At 31.6% G+C, this 21,482-nt stretch overlaps 1 protein-coding gene across 1 annotated transcript; it reads right to left on the bottom strand.

Moving 5' to 3' along the window:
* Positions 1-15,879: 15,879 nt before the first annotated feature.
* LOC133322291 (translocon-associated protein subunit gamma) lies at positions 15,880-16,549 on the bottom strand. The gene is made up of 2 exons (XM_061531302.1): positions 16,378-16,549; positions 15,880-16,316 (listed from the first exon to the last, which is right to left on the bottom strand). The coding sequence occupies exons 1-2, from the start codon at positions 16,529-16,531 to the stop codon at positions 15,892-15,894; spliced, it is 579 nt and encodes a 192-aa protein (XP_061387286.1). The 5' UTR covers positions 16,532-16,549; the 3' UTR covers positions 15,880-15,891.
* Positions 16,550-21,482: the final 4,933 nt, after the last annotated feature.

The following is a 21,482-nucleotide window of genomic DNA, read 5'->3' as shown; positions in this document are numbered from 1 at the left end:
GTGTTTTTGCTGTTTTATTTTAAACCATGGGTATAAAGCGTGCGCAACGTTTCCTTTTGAAATATATTATTTTAATTATTTCTATTGGAAAGTTTAGCTTAAACAGCTTGTAAATGAGGCCATTATGTGGAGGAATAATGTTGTGCCAGTCAATAAATTGAAGAATTGTTTCTTTTGTTATTTTCTCATACAGTTTACTTAGGGAAGAAAGTAAGCTAATTGGTCTAAAATCCGAAGTCGAATCTCCAGGTTTCTTTGCATTTTGTATTGTTATAATTTTCGAAAATTTTCATATATTAGGAAAATAACATAGGCTTAAGCAGGAATTAAGGATGAGTGATAGATATTTTACTCCGTTAAGAGGGAGGTCATGGCATAATTACACAAGGTAGTCTCATGCAGACATATTATTCCATTTTTTTCATAATTTTACTTTTGACAACTTTCAGCTTTCAAAATTTGTATGTCGAAATGTACGCACATATGTGTTAGACATATAAGTGGCAATGGCTCAATTATAGGAAAGAATAGAAATATAAATTTTATCGATTTTATTTATTTATTTTATTTATTGAAATTCATTCCTTAACACTAAAGCCTCCAAGGCCAATAAATAATGTTAACAATATATCTTATATCATCTAAGTAGAACTAAAAACTGAAAATAAAGTAATAATTAAAACAGCCATAACTAAAAAGAAAATAGTAAGTGATGACCGTGTTAAACAACAAAATACAAATTGAGCAAATCAAAAACATTCAAAGTGCAGAACATCTCATGCGATAATATATTAAAAGTATAGTATCAGATAAAACACATTTAATTATGAAAATGAAAAAAGGGTAAAAAGCAAATAAGAATTGTAACATCTCACAGTCAACAAAAGTAACACAAAAGTTTCAGCCGAAATGCATTGTTGGATTGAGAAAATTGTCTCAATTCAACTGGTAAAAAGTTCCATAACCTTGCAACGCGTATTAAAAATGACTTTTCAAATATGCTATTATAAATTCTGGGTATAAAAATCTGTGTATTCCTTGAGGACATACAAAATCTGAACATATTAGCTAATATAACAGGAATACCACTCTTAACTATCCTATAAAAAGTACATAAAATCCTGGAGGAAATAAAAACATCAAAGTCAACTGTTGGGGTTTTAACATAACCCGAAATATGGTCTCTACTTCTAATACCATAAACATAACGGACAATAGAATTTACAATACGCTTAACTCTCGATAAATTCCGATCAGTAGTGCCAGATGTAACCTCCAGACCATAATAAACATGAGGCATCAGTAGTGCATAAGCCAACCTCTTTTTAACATACCACGGTAGAAATAAATTAGTAGCGTACAATTTACGAATAACACCAAACACTTTTCTCTGAACAAAATCAATGTGGCATTCAAATGTAAGTTTATCATCAATATAAATACCCAACATTTTATGAGAGCTTACAAAAGTGATTTGATTATGATCAAGATAAATATTAAGATCATGGGTAAAAGTTCCAAATCTCATAGCCTTTGTCTTTAAAGGATTCAATCTCAATGCATTATCCAAAGACCATTGACCGAACGACGATAGACAAGAATTTATATCACTTTCAAGTGAAGAAGGGGACAGTCGATTATCAGAAAAGACGAGAAAGACATCATCAGTAAATAAAAGTGGCATACAATTGAAACTAGACAAACAATCAGTAATACTATTAACATATAACACAAAAAGCAAGGGACCAAGCACAGAACCCTGTGGCACACCACATGTAAGAGCAAGCGTCCTAGAAGAAATGCCATTATGAAAAACATATTGAGATCTATCACATAAGTAAGACAAAATAAGTTTACAAGCCGTAGGCGAAAAGTTAAAATCATTCTTCAGTTTTCTTATCAAAATAGGATGAGAAACTGAATCAAAAGCTTTGGTTAGATCCAAAGAAAGCACCACGGTATTAATATTAAGATTTAGATTATTTCTAATCATATCTGTCATATACAAAAGTAACCCTGTCGTATTATGACTCTTGCGGAAAGCAAATTGGCCATTGTAAACATATCTTCTTACATGGGACAATATTTGGATCTTCATGATCTGCTCACTAACTTTAGACAAAACAGGTACAATGGATATTGGCCTGAGATCATCAGGACTATTAACAGTTTGACATTTAGGTATCGGAACAACTCGAGCTTTTTCCATGATAAAAGAAACACAGAAGTCGTTAGTATGGAATTAATCAAATCGAGAATATAATCACCAACATAGGGAAAAATAAGTCTAACAAAGTCTACAGGTATTCCATCTACACCAATAGATTTAGACTTAAGCTTATTCAGCGCCATAAAAACATCATCAATTTGAACACAATTAAAGGAGAATCCAACATCAGATTCATGTAGAAGAAATTCGTAGTCACTAACAGTCAAATTATTACAAACAAACGAACAATTAATATCATAAACATCAATATTATAAGCCACTTCATCATTACCTAGACATCCAGACGTCCTAAGAAATCGCCACAGAGCAGTGGAACCAAATGCATTAAATTTTCTAGAATAATACCTTCTTCGCTCACGCCGAATAACAGATTTTGCTTTATTGCGATATTTACAAAAAATCTTCCAATTGTCATGCATCTTATTTAGCAGATAATTACGAAAAGCCATATCACGAAGAGATCGGGCAAGGATGATATGATTACAATTAATCCAATTTTCATCGTAAGAAATTCTCTTGCGTGCAATAGGGACAAAAGTGAACAAATCAAAAATAAGAGATGAAATAACAGAAGTGAAAATACCATTCCAGTCGATATTAACATAGTCGCGGAATTCCACAAAATCACAACAACTACTAACATGGAATTTGAGAGAGGCGAAAATAAGTGCATGATCAGATATAGCTGGGACCACCACCTGATCGGAAACGTCAATTAATGAGGAATGGGATATATCATAATGAGTATAATGAGTATTATGCACAATCGACAAATTTAACCTCGAACACGCAGATCTCATAGACAAGGCTCTATGAGAGTCAAACATATTGCAGTTAAAGTCTCCAACAATTATTGAGTGCGAGTATGACATAAACAGATCAGTATGTAGGTCCTTAAAAGCAGCGAAGTCTCCAGGTGGAGGTAAATAAACAACGCCAAATAAAATTTTAGCAGTACCAGAAATAAACTCAATAAACAGCGACTCACATTTACCTAATACAGACGTTTTAAAAACAGTTTTATACTTAATTCCACACAAGTTTATACCCAGGTATATGGACAGTACGATTAGATGTGTCAGATTTAAGCCACGTTTCAGACAAACAAATGATATTCAAACGAGAACCACATATGATAGATTTCAGCTCAGAGAACTTTTTTGAGAGTGAAGATGGCCTCATACTACGGCAATTTATATGCGCAATATTAAACATACGATCACATGATGGTAACACAGAATTTAAATAGATATTGTTGCTAACAACCGGTTCAATATTAGTATCAAAAGACATCAAAAGTACTTAAATTAGCTATAAGGGGGAACCAAATATACATAAACAATGCAATAACAAAATCTAACGCTCCGTAATGCAATAAAACAATACTAACTGCAACGCAGCTGATCAAAAATAAAAAGATAAAAATGAGATCAAATTTCATGAGATCGATACGTGATTGGAAGACTCAATTATGTCCCGACTCTGCACCCGAAGTAATTCATCACATTGATTAGCATTATACATTCCATCCTTGCCATCACCAAAAGTCAACAATGCTCGCAACTTATCAGTATTTAAAATCTTAAATTTTTTCACCACATTCAAATGACGAAGCCTTTTGCAAACATAGCTCAGGTGGGCAGCAGCAGGAGAATAGTGATCATTAAGGTAAACTAGTTTTGAATTACTCCTTCATTATACCATCACGTTTAGAGACTTTATTAAATTTGACTAATATTTGCTTTTTCCGGTTAATGTAGCACACATGGTTTATGTCAAGGCTATTTATTTGTACTCCATAAAAAGCCCCCAAAGCAATAATTGGTGATACTAAATCATCCAGGCCATCAGGAATACCTCAAGTGACTTAACAGTCTTCAAAACTGAAAGATGCTTATCATCAATATTAGCACATGAAGAATGTATGTATGCAAATGTTGCATTTAAAAACTTTTGAAGCCGGCATATTAATTGTCAAAGAATGCAACAACAATTTGCGTGTAAAGACAACCGCAAAAAACAACAACTCAGCAAAAACACCAACTCAACAAGAACAGCAACTTATGCAACAGCAGCAATTTGGATAAACAGCTCTCCAAGAAGAATTCCACAAAATTTTATTATAATCCGTCAATTCCAAAATTAACAAATTCAAAGGTACCAGTAATTCACGGTTTAAATGAAATTTAACAGCAGAATAAATAAAAATAAAAAGATCAGCAGCGATAACAAAATACGTCTACTCAGACATAGGGTTCTATAGTTTAATGTTTTCATGTTTTTCAATTTTATTTTGAGGATTCGAAAATATTACATTTTCAAAGTAAATATAATTTGTTTGTTTGAGGATTCGAAAATATAAAATTTTCTAAATAAATATAATTTGTTTGTTTACATTTTTCTGTCAAGTGACGATGACACTAGTATAACTTACAACAACAAATTCCCATGTGGTTGTTGTATCGTTTGTTGTACAACAACACTTGCTGTTACCTTTTATAATTGTACCATGATGTATCTGATGCATACACATTAGGTGTGTCTGGTTACTTTTAACAACATAACATTTACTCAGTAAGTTCTAGTTCAGAGAGTAAGCCGTTTTCACTCTCTTTTGCGATAATACTGAGAATAATAACTAATTCTATGCAGTATGTAAACTCTGCAGAAAGTAAGTTCTTTCCGTACTGCTATACTGCACCGCTCACAAGTTTTTATCTATTTTATTGGAAACGGATAAACAAAAATCACATCATTCTCTTATATTTGGTTCGATTGATTTTTTGCATCTCCTCAAAAGATACACGTTGAGTATCGTGATTACAACAACTTTGATTGGGATACATGGCACAATTATTAAAGGTAACAGCAAATCCCAGCTGATTTGATACCAACGTAATACTAGTGTCAATATGAATTTGACAAATTATGTTTTTAAAAATCACCCAACAGGAAAATTGGGAACGCATACAATTTGAAATTGTTCTTTATTAAATGTGCTCTTGTATTCAATTTACTCAATCTGCCTGCTGGGAAATTTGAGGAAGCAAATCTTTCTTCAAGGAATAACTCGCTATTCCCAGCATTTTCATATGTGTTACTCATATATATGGCAATGGCTCAATTATAGGAAAGATGTGGAAGCGATAGAAATATAAATTTGATACATTTTCATTCATGTTTTTCAATTTTTATTTTGAGGATTCGAAAATATTTCATTTTCAAAATAAAAATAATTTTGTGATAATTTGTTTGTTTGTTTACATTTTTCTGTCAAATGAGTTGACACTAGTAGAACTTACAACAACAAATTTCCATGTGGTTGTTGTATCGTTTTTTGTACAACAACACTTGCTGTTACCTTCTATTATTATACCATGATTGGGATAGCTTCTTTGGTTATTTAGCGAGTGTTTCCATTGATATATTTTTCTTGTCGGCTGATGTTAATTCCCAAATTAATACTCTCAATATTATAACAACTTTATACTCCGTCGGATGCATCAATCCTACCGTCGGATGCATCAATTGTGGCTCAAATCTAGGGAAATTTTTCATGCGCGATTAATACGTGATATAGCTTACGGCGAGTACCTATTCTACAGTTTTTTTGCTCTATTTCTAGAGTTTTAAAAAATGAGTGAATAAAGTTCTATGTTCGCATGGTTGATAAGTCAGGATAGCTCTCAAATCTGGAAGAAATTAAGAGGTAGTGGTTGTGTAGATGAGTACTGTTCCTAATACATCTTCGATGAATGTTGATGATCTCAATGATTTTTTTATTCAACCTGCTTCCACCCTGGAAGCCTTTAACGTGCATCCGATTTCGGTGTGCACCATAAAAAACTACATCGATCTATACCTATTTCAATGCGGTCCATTAAAAATCATGGATGACCCAGCTCACTCTATTTTTGAGATAAATTTGGTACATCTCTCTTTCGGCGGAAGTTTTCAAAAGTTTTGTTTTCGCAAAAGTTCAAAATCCGTATAAGGTCATTTATTGAAACGGAAATGATACACAAAAAATGCAAATAAATCCGCGATATTTTCAAAAACATTTTTTTTGCCAAATTTCGTGTTTTTGGAAGGGCAGTTCCCGCCATTCTAGTAGATGGATTTTCACGAAGAAGATTTTATATCATCCGAAACATAAAAGATCTTACTGATCGCGGGTACCCATATCATTCAATTGACAGATCTAAAAATTGGGCCCGAAAAATAATTTTTTTTTAGAAATTTTCACCTTCGGATTAGTATTACTCTGAAGCTACACACACAAAATATATATCAAATTACTCAGATTCGCGACCACAATAATCTTATAATCGATTTTCAGAAAATTGTGATTGCGCATTGAAACTAGAAGTAAAATTCAAAAAACACTCAAAATCGAGCTGCATATAAAATTTTGAAAAATGATACATAAGAGACGTAGTCCTCATGAAATGAGTGGCTTAGTCACAAATCGATAAAGAACATAAAAAACTGGTTCGCTTCAACCTGTTTTTACACATTTTTTCACATTAAAGTAGGCACAGCTTCGACCCAAATAAAGTTTGGAGGTCAATATCATGAAAAGTTTGCAATGACAGATCAATAAACACAAAACTAGTCACTTCTTTTCATATACTTGTGTAATTTCCGAGTTATAAAGGGGTGAACCTCGGCTTCAGCTATGTTAAAAAATTGGCAATGTTGTCCATATATATATATATAATTCTTTATTGTATATTGCAACATTGTTAGTTAGTATATTGTAATGTAAAATTGTTTGGCTGTATTCAGTTTATGCGTTACTATCTATAAAATAAGTGAAATGAAAACATTGAAGTTAATAATGAAACTCTTTCCTCCATACAATTCAAGTATAATTTCAAATAATAATATAATTGAAGTCATCGCTTTTTAAATATTCTGTGGATGTTTTAGTAAGGCGAGAACAAATGCTATGAAAATTCTACAAAGTGATAGGGTGGAGTTGTGTGCCAATAATAGTTATATATATATATATGGAGCAAGAAAAATGTATGCCTTTGTACATCAATTGAGAACGGCTGGACCGATGTGACTCAAAATTTCTTTCATTTGTCGTAATATTTGTGTTATATTATTCTGTAAAAATCTTAATAAATAATTGTATTTTTAGTATTTCCCTGAAGATAACTGTTGAAGACAGTCGAAATATTGGAAAATAAAAATAAAAAAGCAGAAAACAAGATACTGAATTTTATTTAACCTTAAGCCGAAACAAATCCAAAGAAGAAAAATAATACATCACAGGTTAACAAAAACAATAAACATCACGGGGGCACTCCGAAATTCATAAAAAAAGTAAAATATTAAAAATGCATTTATACAAAGAAATAAGGAAAAAATATAACTCAGACACAATAAAAAAAAACAAAACAGTACTCAAAATGCAGCAGACAAACAACAGCTTTGACAACATCCACAACCTTTTTAATAAAATGCAGAAATATGGGTATCATACCAAACTTCATATTAAACACAACAAAAAAACTTACAATATATTCAAAACTAATGACAAAATACCGCCGAATTTATTAGCGTCACTAAAGGGACACAACAACAAGTTTCACCTTAAACTACTTAAAATTTTAATACAACAAAAACATAAAGAATTGAAGAAAAACAAAAATATTCTCTCACAGACAAAAGAGATACTTCAACAAACAATGGACGAGAAAGACTTTTACCTTTTTATGGAGAGCGAAAGCATTCTCCAAAATAACAATAACAACAAAAGTAAAATGAAGCACATCAACAAATATCAAACATTAATCCAAAAGCAACAAGAAGAACTTAACGTAAAGCAAAACAACGATTGGTTTTGTAATAATACTAACACACACATACCTGAGGATGTTCAGTGGCTACTCTCGTTGGGGCCAAAATATGCACTCCCAACAACAAAAGCAACATTCCCTTTACTTAATGTAATAGCAGAGAGCGAGGAGTGCGTGTAAACATTAAACAACAAAGAATAACAAGAAAACGCGAGAATGATTCTAGTCTCTCTTATAGACGACCACTTACAACAGACGAAACTAAGTATAAGAGATAATTATTGACACAGTGGGTAAAACAAAACAATTTTTAAATCAAAATAAGGGCATTTTAATATTAAACGCGGATAAAGGGGGAAAGACGGTTGTCATGTATAAAAATGACTACAAAACAAAAATGAAAAATATTTTACGGAATATGTGCATGTATGGAAGATTAAAGCGGGACCCAACATCTAATCTTCAAAACAAAAACAACAAACTGACGGAGAAATTGTACAACATGAATATCATAAATTTGCAGGAAATGTATAAAATGGCGACTTACACATCAATTGCACCAAGAATATACGGATTGCCAAAAATACACAAAGAAAGAATGCCCCTCAGGCCCATATGTTCATCTATTAATTCCCCAACGTATGAACTTTCAAAATATATGGTACACATTTTAAAAAACTTAACAAAGAATTCATGTTACAACATTAAAGACGCCATGGAAATGAGAAGAAGAATTAATGATATATCAATAGAAGAAGACGAGAATTTACTATCATTTGACTGTATTTCACTATTCCTCAGTATACCTATAAATTTAGCACTGAAGACTATTACCGAAAAATGGGACATAATAAAAGAATATACAAATATACAAAACGACCTCTTCATAGAAATACTAACTCTTTGTATAAAAGATTCAAGATATTTCGTTTATGATGATTGTAAAAAGAACGGAAATAGACAACACTTTAAACATCCTCAACTCATTTGATAAACATGTACAATTTACACACAAAATAGAAGAAAACCATAAATTACCATATCTCGACGCAATGATAATTCGACTAGGACAAAAATTAACAATAGATTGGTACCAAAAACCCACCGCATCTGGACGATTAATAAATTTCTATTCTAAACATCCCAGACGCATAAAAATAAATACGGCCACAAACTTTATAAACAGAGTATTAAACATAAACGACGAACAATTTCATCAAGCAAATGAGGAAAAGAAACATATAAAAAGAAAAGAAACATATAAATGAAAAATTATTACCCATTGAAAACAATTGACGAACTACTAAAATCCTGCAAATCGAAAAATAGAACCAATATTGAAAAAGAAGAAAAATCGTATAAGCCAATGACATATATACCAGGACTTTCCGAGAGATTGAGCAATTCAAATATTTATGACAAACACAATTATCAACTAGCCCTAAAATCTAAAAATAGTATCAATAGCCTATGCAGCAAGACAAAATCGAAAATAAATATAAGATAAAATGTAACGGGGACAAAACCAACTTATGCCAAAAGGTATAAGTCAGATCAAAATAAGGACAAGCCATTAGAACAAAAGACGGCTCTTGCAGCACATTGCACAATGACTGGGCATACGCCAAATTTCAAATTTTGACACAAGAAAACAATTATAAACGACGATTTACTTTAGAAATGCTCAATATAATAAATGTACCACAAGAGAAGAGAATGATTTACAAGACTGATACGGACCACTGTGCACATATGTATAGAAATTTAGTTCATAAGCACAGACGAATTAGAGTTTAGTTTAGCATAGACGGTGTAAGAAATCTGTAGCTTCTCTCACAACGTAATATTTGTGTTATATTATTCTGTAGAAATCTTATTAAATAATTGTATTTTTAGTATTTCCCTGAAGATGACTGTCGAGGACAGTCGAAATATTGGAAAATAAAAATAAAAAAGCAGAAAACAAGATACTGAATTTTATTTAAACTTAAGCCGAAACAAAACCAAAGAAGAAAAATAATACATCACAGGTTAACAAAAACAATAAAAATCCGCGAAGATGTTGCAAAATATATTTTGAAAGATATTGGCATTTCCACACATTTTATATCGAACCTTTATGGTTTCATCTCTTCGTAGTTCTTTTTGGACATATTTTGGGCGAAAATGGACAGCGTATATCTTTAAGTAATTGTTAATTATGGAAAATTCTCAAAATATGTTAATTTTCTACAATTAATTGGATTGTCATTACCTTGAAAAAACTATTGCATATGAAAATAAATTTATATTTTCATTATCATTATTTGCTCACATTTTCCATAAAATCAAGATTTATTTAGTTTGAAAATATAAGTTATGTTATGTGAAGAAATTTGCATGGTATATATAGGTTGTAAAAATTTTCTCAAATAAAATACAGTAAGACATTAATGGTATTCCACAAGGTTCCGTATTAGGTCCTCTACTGTTTATACTGTATGTAAATGACTTACACGAGTATGTGGAGTCGGAAACTTGCAAAACATTCCAGTTTGCCGATGATATATTTCTGATATGTTACGTGCCGGCCAGCTCATCCGGCTTCTTCTCAGGGTATGGGTCCATCCCATGTCAACCCACGGCAGTTACAATTACAAAACAGAAAACAAACTTGAAAACACACAATAATGGAAACACACATAGAAGAGGGTGGAGGTGGACCACCAGTCGCCCATCCCAGCCATGGTCACTTTGATCCTTCTACGATGTTGATGTGACTCCCATAAAGTTGCCCACACCTAACCACTTACCCTTTCATTTTGCCTTTGTTCCCCTTAATTTATTTACCAACACATAATAACATTCATTTCATTCTATAACTAAAAACATGTTTATTGTACTATAATACTTAAACCTAAAATTAACTCTATTTATTATATTCCATTTTTTATAGGCTCTTGGCCGAAACGAACCCGGCTTTCCGGATTGGATTTTACTCAAGGATGCTGGTGTACAAAAATTTTGTCTTTATAATAAACTATTACTAATATAGAAATTGTATCCAATTTAAAGTTATGTTCAATAAAAGTTAAAAAAAAAAATTGTAAAAAAACAAGAGCATTAAAAATTTAACAATAAATAAAAATATAGATTTAGATTTACACGGAAATCATGCCTTTTATAAAAAAAAAAAAAAAAGGTTTGCACCATTAGGGCACTGCTGGTTTGCCCTTTTTATTTGTAGACTCGCTGTCAGTGGAAACTGTGCTCAACAAAAGACCTAAAGGAGATCCCTGAAATCTTACTCTATGCCTGTCTCAAACACTAAACAGCCTAACCACTATAAAGGACAATAACTCTACAGCCCTGTGCTATTTATTAATCATTGACAAAAAGGATGATTTCTGTTTACACAACACAATTAGATATCTAAATTATCTTAAAATTAATGACACTAAAAACATAGAACAGATAATCTTTTAACCACTTCTAGGAGGATCTTTGTTTTTTAAGTTGTGATGTCGCTCTTTGGCAAACAAAATAGATTATATATTGTGGGCCAGAATACTCTTAATGTACTATTGATTCTGATGCCCGTCTGGCTCCACTCGAGGAGTAAGAATTCGCAGGGAATTTTCTTAAAACAATTCCTCGTCGCTGGACAACAAATAAATATATTGGTTGGAGGTTACCTGGGGTCCGGAATACATCTTCCTCTGCAGTGGAATAATAATAATCCGTGTCTATGCAGAGTTTGCAAACAATGGTCAGATTTTTTCTTCTCAATATGTAGTTAAAGTTGCGCTGCGTATACCCCCTTACGCCATACGCCCAATCAAAATTGCCACACCTACGCGAAGCTCCACGCAATTTTTTTTTTCCTCCATGGGCGAATCTGCGGGTATGGAGCGCCCGCAACAGATATTTACTGGGTACAATGATAATATATTATATTTTGAGAATGCAATAAATGCATGTCTTCAGCAATTTTTGTGTTAGGCATCTATAAATTGTCTCACAGTAAACTCGTCTAAAACAAAAGCAATGATGTTTGGCATGTTTAAAAACGTTGTGTTAGTTACATTGTTTATAACTCAAGAACTCTACGCCGATTTTGACGATTCAAAGGACTTATAAATCGTATGTGGTCAGAATAGGAAAATATGAAAACTAATTGTGAGATTCCGCCAAAACAAATATATTAAGTAATATTTACAATTCCCCAATTTTGGTATCGAGCTTTAATGTTTAAATAAATTGTTGTTTTTTAAGACATATGGTTTTTTGATTTAGATAGATCAAAACTTCTAATTTCTTAAAATATGTGTATGTTATAATACTAATAATGCGATCGTTAACATCGACAAAAATAATGGTAATGATAGCATTATTAGCATTCCCGTCAGATATTTGAAGTTTTGTCTTATTTTCTTTAGAGACAAAGCTGTTGGATATGAAATCTCATTTTCTTATTTGTCAAAAAAGTGTATTATTTTTTCGACAATGTTTCTTTTTTGGCCGACAACTTGAAGTTTGGATGTGAACCTATGTAAGGTTAAACAACAACTTATTCAAATGTTAAATTAAAAAATGTGAGGATATAACAAATCCGATTACAACATTTCAGACCAACAGGCCAAACTTTTCAACTTAACTATCAAAAACTATATATAGAATATATAGCAAACATATACATATCTATAACGGCAATCTGAAAACAACTTAACAATTTGTTTAAAAATGAAATATATCTATAACTGAGCGGAAATCACTAAACTTCGATGCCAAATCTAAAATTTTTCGTGTTATAAACTGACTTCAATATAAAAATCAAAAGGTCAGTTGGACGTGAACAAAATGATATTGTAATTAGAATCCTTAAAGAAGGGACAAATAAGATAATGTAAAAACGTTGGAGCAATAACAAAATACGATCTTCTATTGAAAAAAAAAACATTTGGTGAAATAAGTTCTACCAAAATATAAACTGTTATGTTCTTGGGCCTGCATTGGGTACCAGTTAATACTTTTTATTGACATAAACTTAGTGGCAAATGTTTTTACCAATCTTATATTGATGCAATATTGATAAGGCAAAACAACGTTTGCCGGGTCAGCTAGTTTTTTATAAAATATTTTAATATTTTGTTAGTGTATCAGTTGTGCAATAAGCTAAATCTCCTGCAATATGAACTATTGTTTGGCGCAATTTTATTTTCATCCCGTAATGTAAATAATATATTTGTATAAAAATTGGCATAATTTTTTTACTTATTGAAAAAAGTAACATGCGAGTGATGAGTGTTCGATAGAGATAGAAAACAAATTATGCTTTATTTGGGTTTGTCATCTCAAAATCCACACATAACACTATTATCCGAAAAAATCCTTATATTAGAGCCTGTATTGAAAAATATATTATATTTTCGTACATTATTTATCTGCACTTATCACGGGATCACGTTGCTATATATGTAGATTTATATATATGTAATTCTTAGTAAGACATTACCCACCACGCAAAAGTGAGACAATAGAAAGAACAATTACCGGTATCATGCCAACTTCAACTAAAAATATGTTATCCGGATGGCAAAGAATAATTCCTATATAATTTTCTCTTTTTACAATTTGATTTTTCACCTATGTGGTCGACGTTTTTGTGGAATTCGTGATATGTCTTTTATATGTACAATACAAAATATAGTGTAGCGTATTTTTAGGTGTTAAAATTGTTTACACTTAACAAAATCGGAGAACAATTTGAAAATAAAAAAATATTTCTGTAGAACATTGAAGCCTAATTTAAGTCCCAATTTAGATTAGACGAGTTTATTTGCGGCAAGTCTTTGTTTGTAGGAGAGAGGGGCAAGGGGAATAGGAAAAAAATTGCTCGTACCGACAATTTTCTGGCAATTCGTTTTGTGTATTTCGTATTTGTTGACATTTTATATATATTTAAATGTGAAAAAACAACAAATAAAAAAATATTTTGGAAACCGAATTGCCTTGTATAGGCGCATGAAGCAAGTTCAAAAGAGGACGATAAAAAGTGCCGCAAGTAAACTCGCCTAATATAAATCAGGACTAACATTCGACTATAAGGGATTTTTTGTATGGATAGTGCTGTTGATGGCGCAAAGAATGTGAATGGAAAATGCTGATGGTGGACACGAGATGAGATTAAACTAATTTTCTATATACATATGTTGAGAACGACTGGGCCGATATAACTCAAATTGTCTTTCGATTGTTTGTAATTGTAGTGAGAAGGTGGGGAAATAAAAAAATCCTAATGGAAAACTCATAAAAATTTAAATGTTATCTTCTGATTTGATTTTGGTGAGAATTATGTATTTTAGTTTATGTGAATGCGTTATATTTGGGGGCGACACAAACAAATTTAATTCAAGGAACATTTCGGTGAAAATGAGATTTTACCATTAGGGTAAAAATATCCGACGGATTAGAAAACACTTTCTCAAATATGGCGAGACCATTGCATTACTGATAAAACCAGTAATTCAAAGCATTCGAATTTTGAAATTCATAAATTTCCATTAATCCAGTACAATGTAAGTGGTTTCCAGGTGGAAAATTGCTCCAGCCAAATTTTCTTTAACCTGCTTCGGAATGTCCGATTTGCTCTAAATATGCGCCGTTTTGTTGTATGATTTGTTGTCATTTTAAAAGTATCTTTATAATGCCTCTCTCATAGAAGTCATGCTCTCTATTTGCAAAATAACTCTAGTAGCCAATTTTCACAACCCTTCCTAGATACTAATTTTTTATCATTGAAGAAATTTTGCAATGCAAGAAAAATATGATAATTGCTTGGTGTCAAGTCCGGACTGTATGGCGGATGCATTAAAACTTCACAACCAAGCTCCAGAAGTTTCTGGCGAGTCACTGTAGATGTGTGTGGCCTAGCGTTGTCCTGGTGGAACATGACACCTCTCCTGTTGGCAAATCCTGGCCGTTTCTGGTCAATTGTAAATGGATAAAACAGTTTTATGGTCGATTTTTAGCTCCTGGGCGATGTTACAACTACTAACATGCCGGTCGACTTCGATCATTTCTGCGATTTTTCGAGAGTAAAATCGGGCCCCCTGGGCCGCCCCCCTGCGTACGTCCCTGGAGCTATGTCTAAATCTGAACCGATTTTCACGAAACTTAGCACACATCACCCTATACCCAATTCAGTACGCTATGCAAACTTTCATGCAAATCAAAAGAAATATAGGGGCTTTATTGCACATTTACACAAAATCGGGCGAAAATATGTGTGGGAGCTATGTCTAAATCTGAACCGATTTTAACAAAACACACGTCACTCCGTATTCAATTTGGCACGCTGTACAAATTTTAGTCTCAATCGGATAATTATTAGTCACTTTGTTGTACTACAATTGTGTTGTAGTTACGTCCTTTTGTTTCAGAAAATTGCAAGTCAAAAGGACGTAACTGAAATAAAACTTTTAAAAACATTGCTCCATTTTTATAGATTTTATAACGTTTTTTGCTTCTCCTGTAAAATTAGTAAAAGTGTAGTAACGTCCATAATCATATATATATATATTATTGCAGTTCCCGTCTGCATCAAACTATCTCCATAAAAAATGCACATTTGTTAATTTATTTATCAGTGTTTTTTCATTTTATTCGTGTTCTCCTTAGAAGAAATAGTTCAGTACTGTTCACTTGGTTCTTGTCATAGACAAAAACATGGAATTCTTTTTTTTATGAAAATACATGCCTCGTAATACAAAAATGAATGATTTAATAAGAAACAGTGTAAAAAAGGACCAAACATCAGCATGCTAATCTCTACGTATTAAAAATTAATCTATATGTATATTGACACGTCGTCTAATTAGTTTGCGTGCTGGTGGAGAAAAGTGCCAAGGCACCACTAGCCAAACCAATGGAGAAGAAGTAATTTACCAAGGGAGCAGAGTTTTTCAACAAGAAGAAGCTAATGAAAATGGTGATGGCCAAGAATAAAGCATTGTTGTAAAATATAGAGTAGGTGGTAGCTTCGTAGTCGGCTACTTCGTTCTTTTTCCACAAGATGCGTTCCTCCTTTTCTTTGCGAGTGACTTTCTTATCATCTCCCATTTGGCGGTTGATTTCACGAGTAACTGCGGCTTCCCGGCGTACAGCAATCTTGTGCTTCAATTGGAATTTAATGTTCTTGTAGGCCATTGCCATTAGATATGTGCTGGCGCCAGTCATTAGAACGAAGAAAATAGCACTGGACAACAGGTCCATATTGTGGACACGCCAAAAGAGCCCTATGGAAAATAAACAATGTAAATACTGCCACACCAGTCAGTCGACGTGTCATATACTTACAGATGGGGATGGCAGAGATGATGAAGGCATTGCCGTAGAAAAGGGCCGACGACTTTGTGCTCACATTACGGCTGAAATCTTGGAGTAGCAATTCTTCTTCCTTGGTGAATCCAGAGGATTGGACTTTCTGTTGCTTCTTATCGGATGAACCCATTTTATTTATAAATTAAGTAAAAAACAAACTTTTAAAACTCAACGACGGTAATCGACCAGCCCGAAGTGAAAGCGAGCGTGTTATGCAGTTGATAGTTGACAATAAACGAATGAAAATACGAAAGCAAACACTTGTCAAAAAACTGATGTGACGTGTAAGCAGTATTGCCATGTATACTTCAGAGACGAAAGTGACACCTAGTGGTAAAATTTATCTGTCAATACGACATTTGTGACATTCAAGGCGATTCTTAAAGAGCGACGTAAACTAGTAGTAGCGAGGTATATCATGCTGTCATATGTTTCCAATTTTGCATAATTATACTTTTGGCAGCATTCACAGCCTGTTTCTCTAATAGCGCATTTACATACTCATATTACATGATGTGGATTTACGAAATCCTGAAAAAAATTAAGGCTATTACACTGGCATTGAGATCATTTCAAATGACTGTCAGCTGGTATTTGTTTACGTAAACACATTCACTCTTGTTCACAAATAGAAAAATAATTATACATACCATGGAATATTTATTCAAGGCAGGGTAGCTTTTGTCAGCAAGGAGAAAATACACCTCTACCTTGTGGGCTATAATGTCAGAATAAATGAAAACAATGCAACAAGTCGTTCTGTTCATTTGACATATTTTAACATTTTACCAAAAACGCGAAAAATGAATGGAATATCATGTTTTCTTTTCAAAATCGAGTTGAGGATAAGATAAACATATGGATTCATTCACATATCATACATTTCTTATAAATGTTGTGAAATCAAACTTCAAACAAATCGATTTTCGAATATATTTTGTTATATTTTTCAAAACATTAAACGGCATACATATTAGAACATTTTCATTTAAGTGAAACCGAGATACGTACTTGAGGAAATAAACAAAGTTAATAATATCAAATTCCAATAAAAATTTTAGTCAAAAACTTATTTTTTATTTTAAAATTCGTGGCAACATTTTTTTTTTATTTGTAAACAATTAGAACAATGTGCAGCTTTAGTAAATATAAATTTTAAATTTATTGAAAATACCATCATAAAACCATGGCATAATTATACAAGGTAGTCTCATGCAGTCATATGTTTCCAATTTTTTCATAAATTTCCCTTTGACAGTATTCAGCTTTCAAAATTTAAATGAAAATATCTTCCTTCGAAATGTATGCATATCATATGTTCAGTGGCAAAAATTGCTAAATAATTAATATTTATAAATATTTTGATGTTCTCTGCTTTTAAAACTTATAAATATAAGATGTAACAACTATGGTTAAATCTTGAGAGTAATGCATGGTACAATTATAAAAGGTAACAGCAAATCCCAGCTGATTTGATTCCAACGTAATACTAGTGTCAATATGAATTTGACAAATTATGTTTTTAAAAATCACCCAACAGGAAAATTGGGAACGCATACAATTTGAAATTGTTCTTTATTAAATGAGCTCCCGTTTTCAATTTACTCAATCTGCCTGCTGGGAAAGTTTCAGGAAGCAAATCTTTCTTCAAGGAATAACTCGCTATTCCCAGCATTTTCATATGTGTTATACATATATGTGGCAATTGCACAATTAAAGGAAAGATGTGGACGCGATAGAAATATAAATTTGAAAGATTTTCATTCATGTTTTTCAATTTTTATTTTGAGGATTCGAAAATATTTCATTTTCAAAATAAAAATAATTTGATGATAATTTGTTTGTTTGTTTACATTTTTCTGTCAAATGAGTTGACACTAGTAGAACTTACAACAACAAATTTCCATGTGGTTGTTGTATCGTTTTTTGTACAACAACACTTGCTGTTACCTTCTATTATTATACCATGAGAGTAATGTTAAGCATTAGAAAATATATTTTGTTTAATTTATTGGAAATATGCCAATCGACATACATAAAATTTTATGGAATTTATTTTTCATATTATTTAAAGTTGATGATTTCATGGTACAATAATACAAGGTAGGGCAGCTTGAGTTGAATAACAAAAAATCAAATATGTAGCTCGTGGGGTCTTCTGCCAAATATAAAATAAATATACGCAAAAAGTGGTTGTGTTTATTTGATATTTTTTCAACACAAAATTAAAAACGCGACAAATTAATGAAAGGTTATGATTTCATTCCAAAATCCATCCATAACAAGAAATATTTGTTTCATCCATAACAAAGTAATTACTTCCAGACGGACGCATTAAAAACATAATTTTCATTTCAATTAAATTTGAATATATTTCAATTTATTTTGAACAAGAAATATTTGTTTCATCCATAACAAAGTAATTACTTCCAGACGGACGCATTAAAAACATAATTTTCATTTCAATTAAATTTGAATATATTTCAATTTATTTTGAATTTATTTGACATAGTATTCAAAACAATATACACACATACACAAAATATGTATTTTGATTTGATGGAACAAGCCATGGCACAATGAATAGGTAGTCCATTTAGTGCAGCTGATGTCTCGATTAACTGTCAATGTGGATAATTTCTACATGAATTAGATGTGCAGTGTTGCCAACCATTTGAAATATTATAAGGAAATTTTTGACAGATAATCGAGACAAAACCTAAAACCTTAGTTTTGATACATCACCTTATAATTGCATCATGGAACAAGCCACCTTGAGAAAAAATTGTAATCAGTTGGTAGCTGTGCACTACCTTGTAATAATAATACCCATGGTACAATTATAAAAGGTAACAGCAAATCCCAGCTGATTTGATTCCAACGTAATACTAGTGTCAATATGAATTTGACAAATTATGTTTTTAAAAATCACCCAACAGGAAAATTGGGAGCGCATACAATTTGAAATTATTCTTTATTAAATGTGCTCCCGTATTCAATTTACTCAATATGCCTGCTGGGAAAGTTTGAGGAAGCAAATCTTTCTTCAAGGAATAACTCGCTATTCCCAGCATTTTCATATGTGTTACACATATAAGTGCAAATAGCTCAATTATAGGAAAAATGTGGAAGCGATAGAAATATAAATTTGATAGATTTTCATTCATGTTTTTCAATTTTTATTTTGAGGATTCCAAAAATTTCATTTTCAAAATAAAAATAATTTGATGATAATTTGTTTGTTTGTTTACATTTTTCTGTCAAATGAGTTGACACTAGTAGAACTTACAACAACAAATTTCCATGTTGTTGTTGTATCGTTTTTTGTACAACAACACTTGCTGTTACCTTCTATTATTATACCATGAATAATACCATGGATGAGTTCCAAATTAAAAAGGGTTGCCATCATAAAATTCCCAAATGATACTACCTTCTGTAATTATGCCACGACAATGATATATATTTGAGATATTTTTGAAGTAGTTGATATGATCAAATTGACACTTTATTTCCCAGAGTCGTATCTATTCTGCTTAAACTTACCATGTATTATTGATATCTTTAATTACATATGACGTTGAAGATATATCTGGTACTAGTTAATTGTGAATAAATAAAATTCTACGACTTGTTAATATTCGCACACTTCGAACTATGTTACGGAATTTCATCTTAGTATTTTGTAAATGCACGACTTATGGTATTTTTTATACATTAGTACAAAATGGGATTCCACAGATGCTTCACACAATGTGCAAATTGCCCTTCCTCACTTTATACGCTTATGCTACTTTATTGTATCTTCGTCAATATTTTAAATTTTTTACTTCTCATTTAATATGAAGTAGAATGTTAGAATTTTTTTTGCTCACGTTATCAAAAATCCAATGTTCATTGTCTGGGCCAAGTTACATTTTATAAATATATTTTTTATTTTCTCATTTAATATGAATTACAATACTATAATTTTTTAAATTTTAGACTACTCGACTACTACTCGATTTCAAATGTACAGTGGATTCTATTTGACATATAAGCTATGGAATTGACATTTGATCGAGTGGATTTCGCAAATCTAAGTCTTGATTTAGATTAGGCGAATTTACTTGCGGCAATTCTTATCGTTCTCTTTTGAACTTGCTTCATGCGTCTATACAAGGCAATTCGGTTTAAAAATTTTTTTTATTTGTTTCAAATAGTTTTTTTTCAGATTTAAATAAATATAAAATGTCAAAAAATACGATATACACATAACGAATTGCCAGAGCAATTTTTTTCCATTTCTATTCCCCTTGCCCCTCTCTCCTACAAACAAAGACTTGCCGCAAATAAACTCGCCTAATCTTCTTCAGCAATTTATTACAAAAACAACTGTTAGTCTGCTTTTCCACTGGCAAATTTTTATTTGGCAAATACTGAGTTTGTAGGCCGTACACGCAAATTCTGCTTTGCTCTGTTCGTTGAAAACAAATTTTGTTAACATTTCCTATTGAACCTATTCGCTTTACTGACACATAGCCGGCTTTTGTTTACAAACCTGTTGCTTTAATTTGTGCAAGTGAAATTTAATTTTTAATTTTTGCAATTTATATAATAAAATATATAAAAAATAAATAAAATATTAAAAAAAAATCTTTAAAATGCAAACACTTTTGACTTTTATTTTCTTTCTTTTGTATTTTGATTCGCAAATTTGGCAAAGAAAAATTTGCTAATGGAAAAGCAAGCGAAAATTTCAAAAGAGAAAACAAAAAATTTGCCAAATAAAAATCTGTCTGTGGAAAAGCAGACTTATAGTACAATGATATGTCAAAAATATATTGCGATAATAAACCGGTTTATAAGATTTTTTTTTACACAAATTCATTCAGAAAATATTAAAAAATGTATTGTCCAAAAAAAAAATCGAAGATTTTCATTCATAATTCTGTTTTTAAAATTTTTAGTATTAAATTTAATTACAAAAATATTTTTGACATTTATTTGTACCAACAGCTGTGCTGATGCACTTACTAGGGTCCTTCACATAACAGATATTGTCGAACGATTTTTGATCTTCGGTTGTTGCCAGTGTTGCC

This window comes from Musca vetustissima, unplaced genomic scaffold (genome assembly GCF_032173495.1).
Source record: "Musca vetustissima isolate MV318-11 ecotype Yass unplaced genomic scaffold, APGP_CSIRO_Mvet_v1 utg865, whole genome shotgun sequence".
NCBI lineage: Eukaryota > Metazoa > Arthropoda > Insecta > Diptera > Muscidae > Musca > Musca vetustissima.
This window is presented reverse-complemented; position numbering and strand designations above follow the sequence as displayed.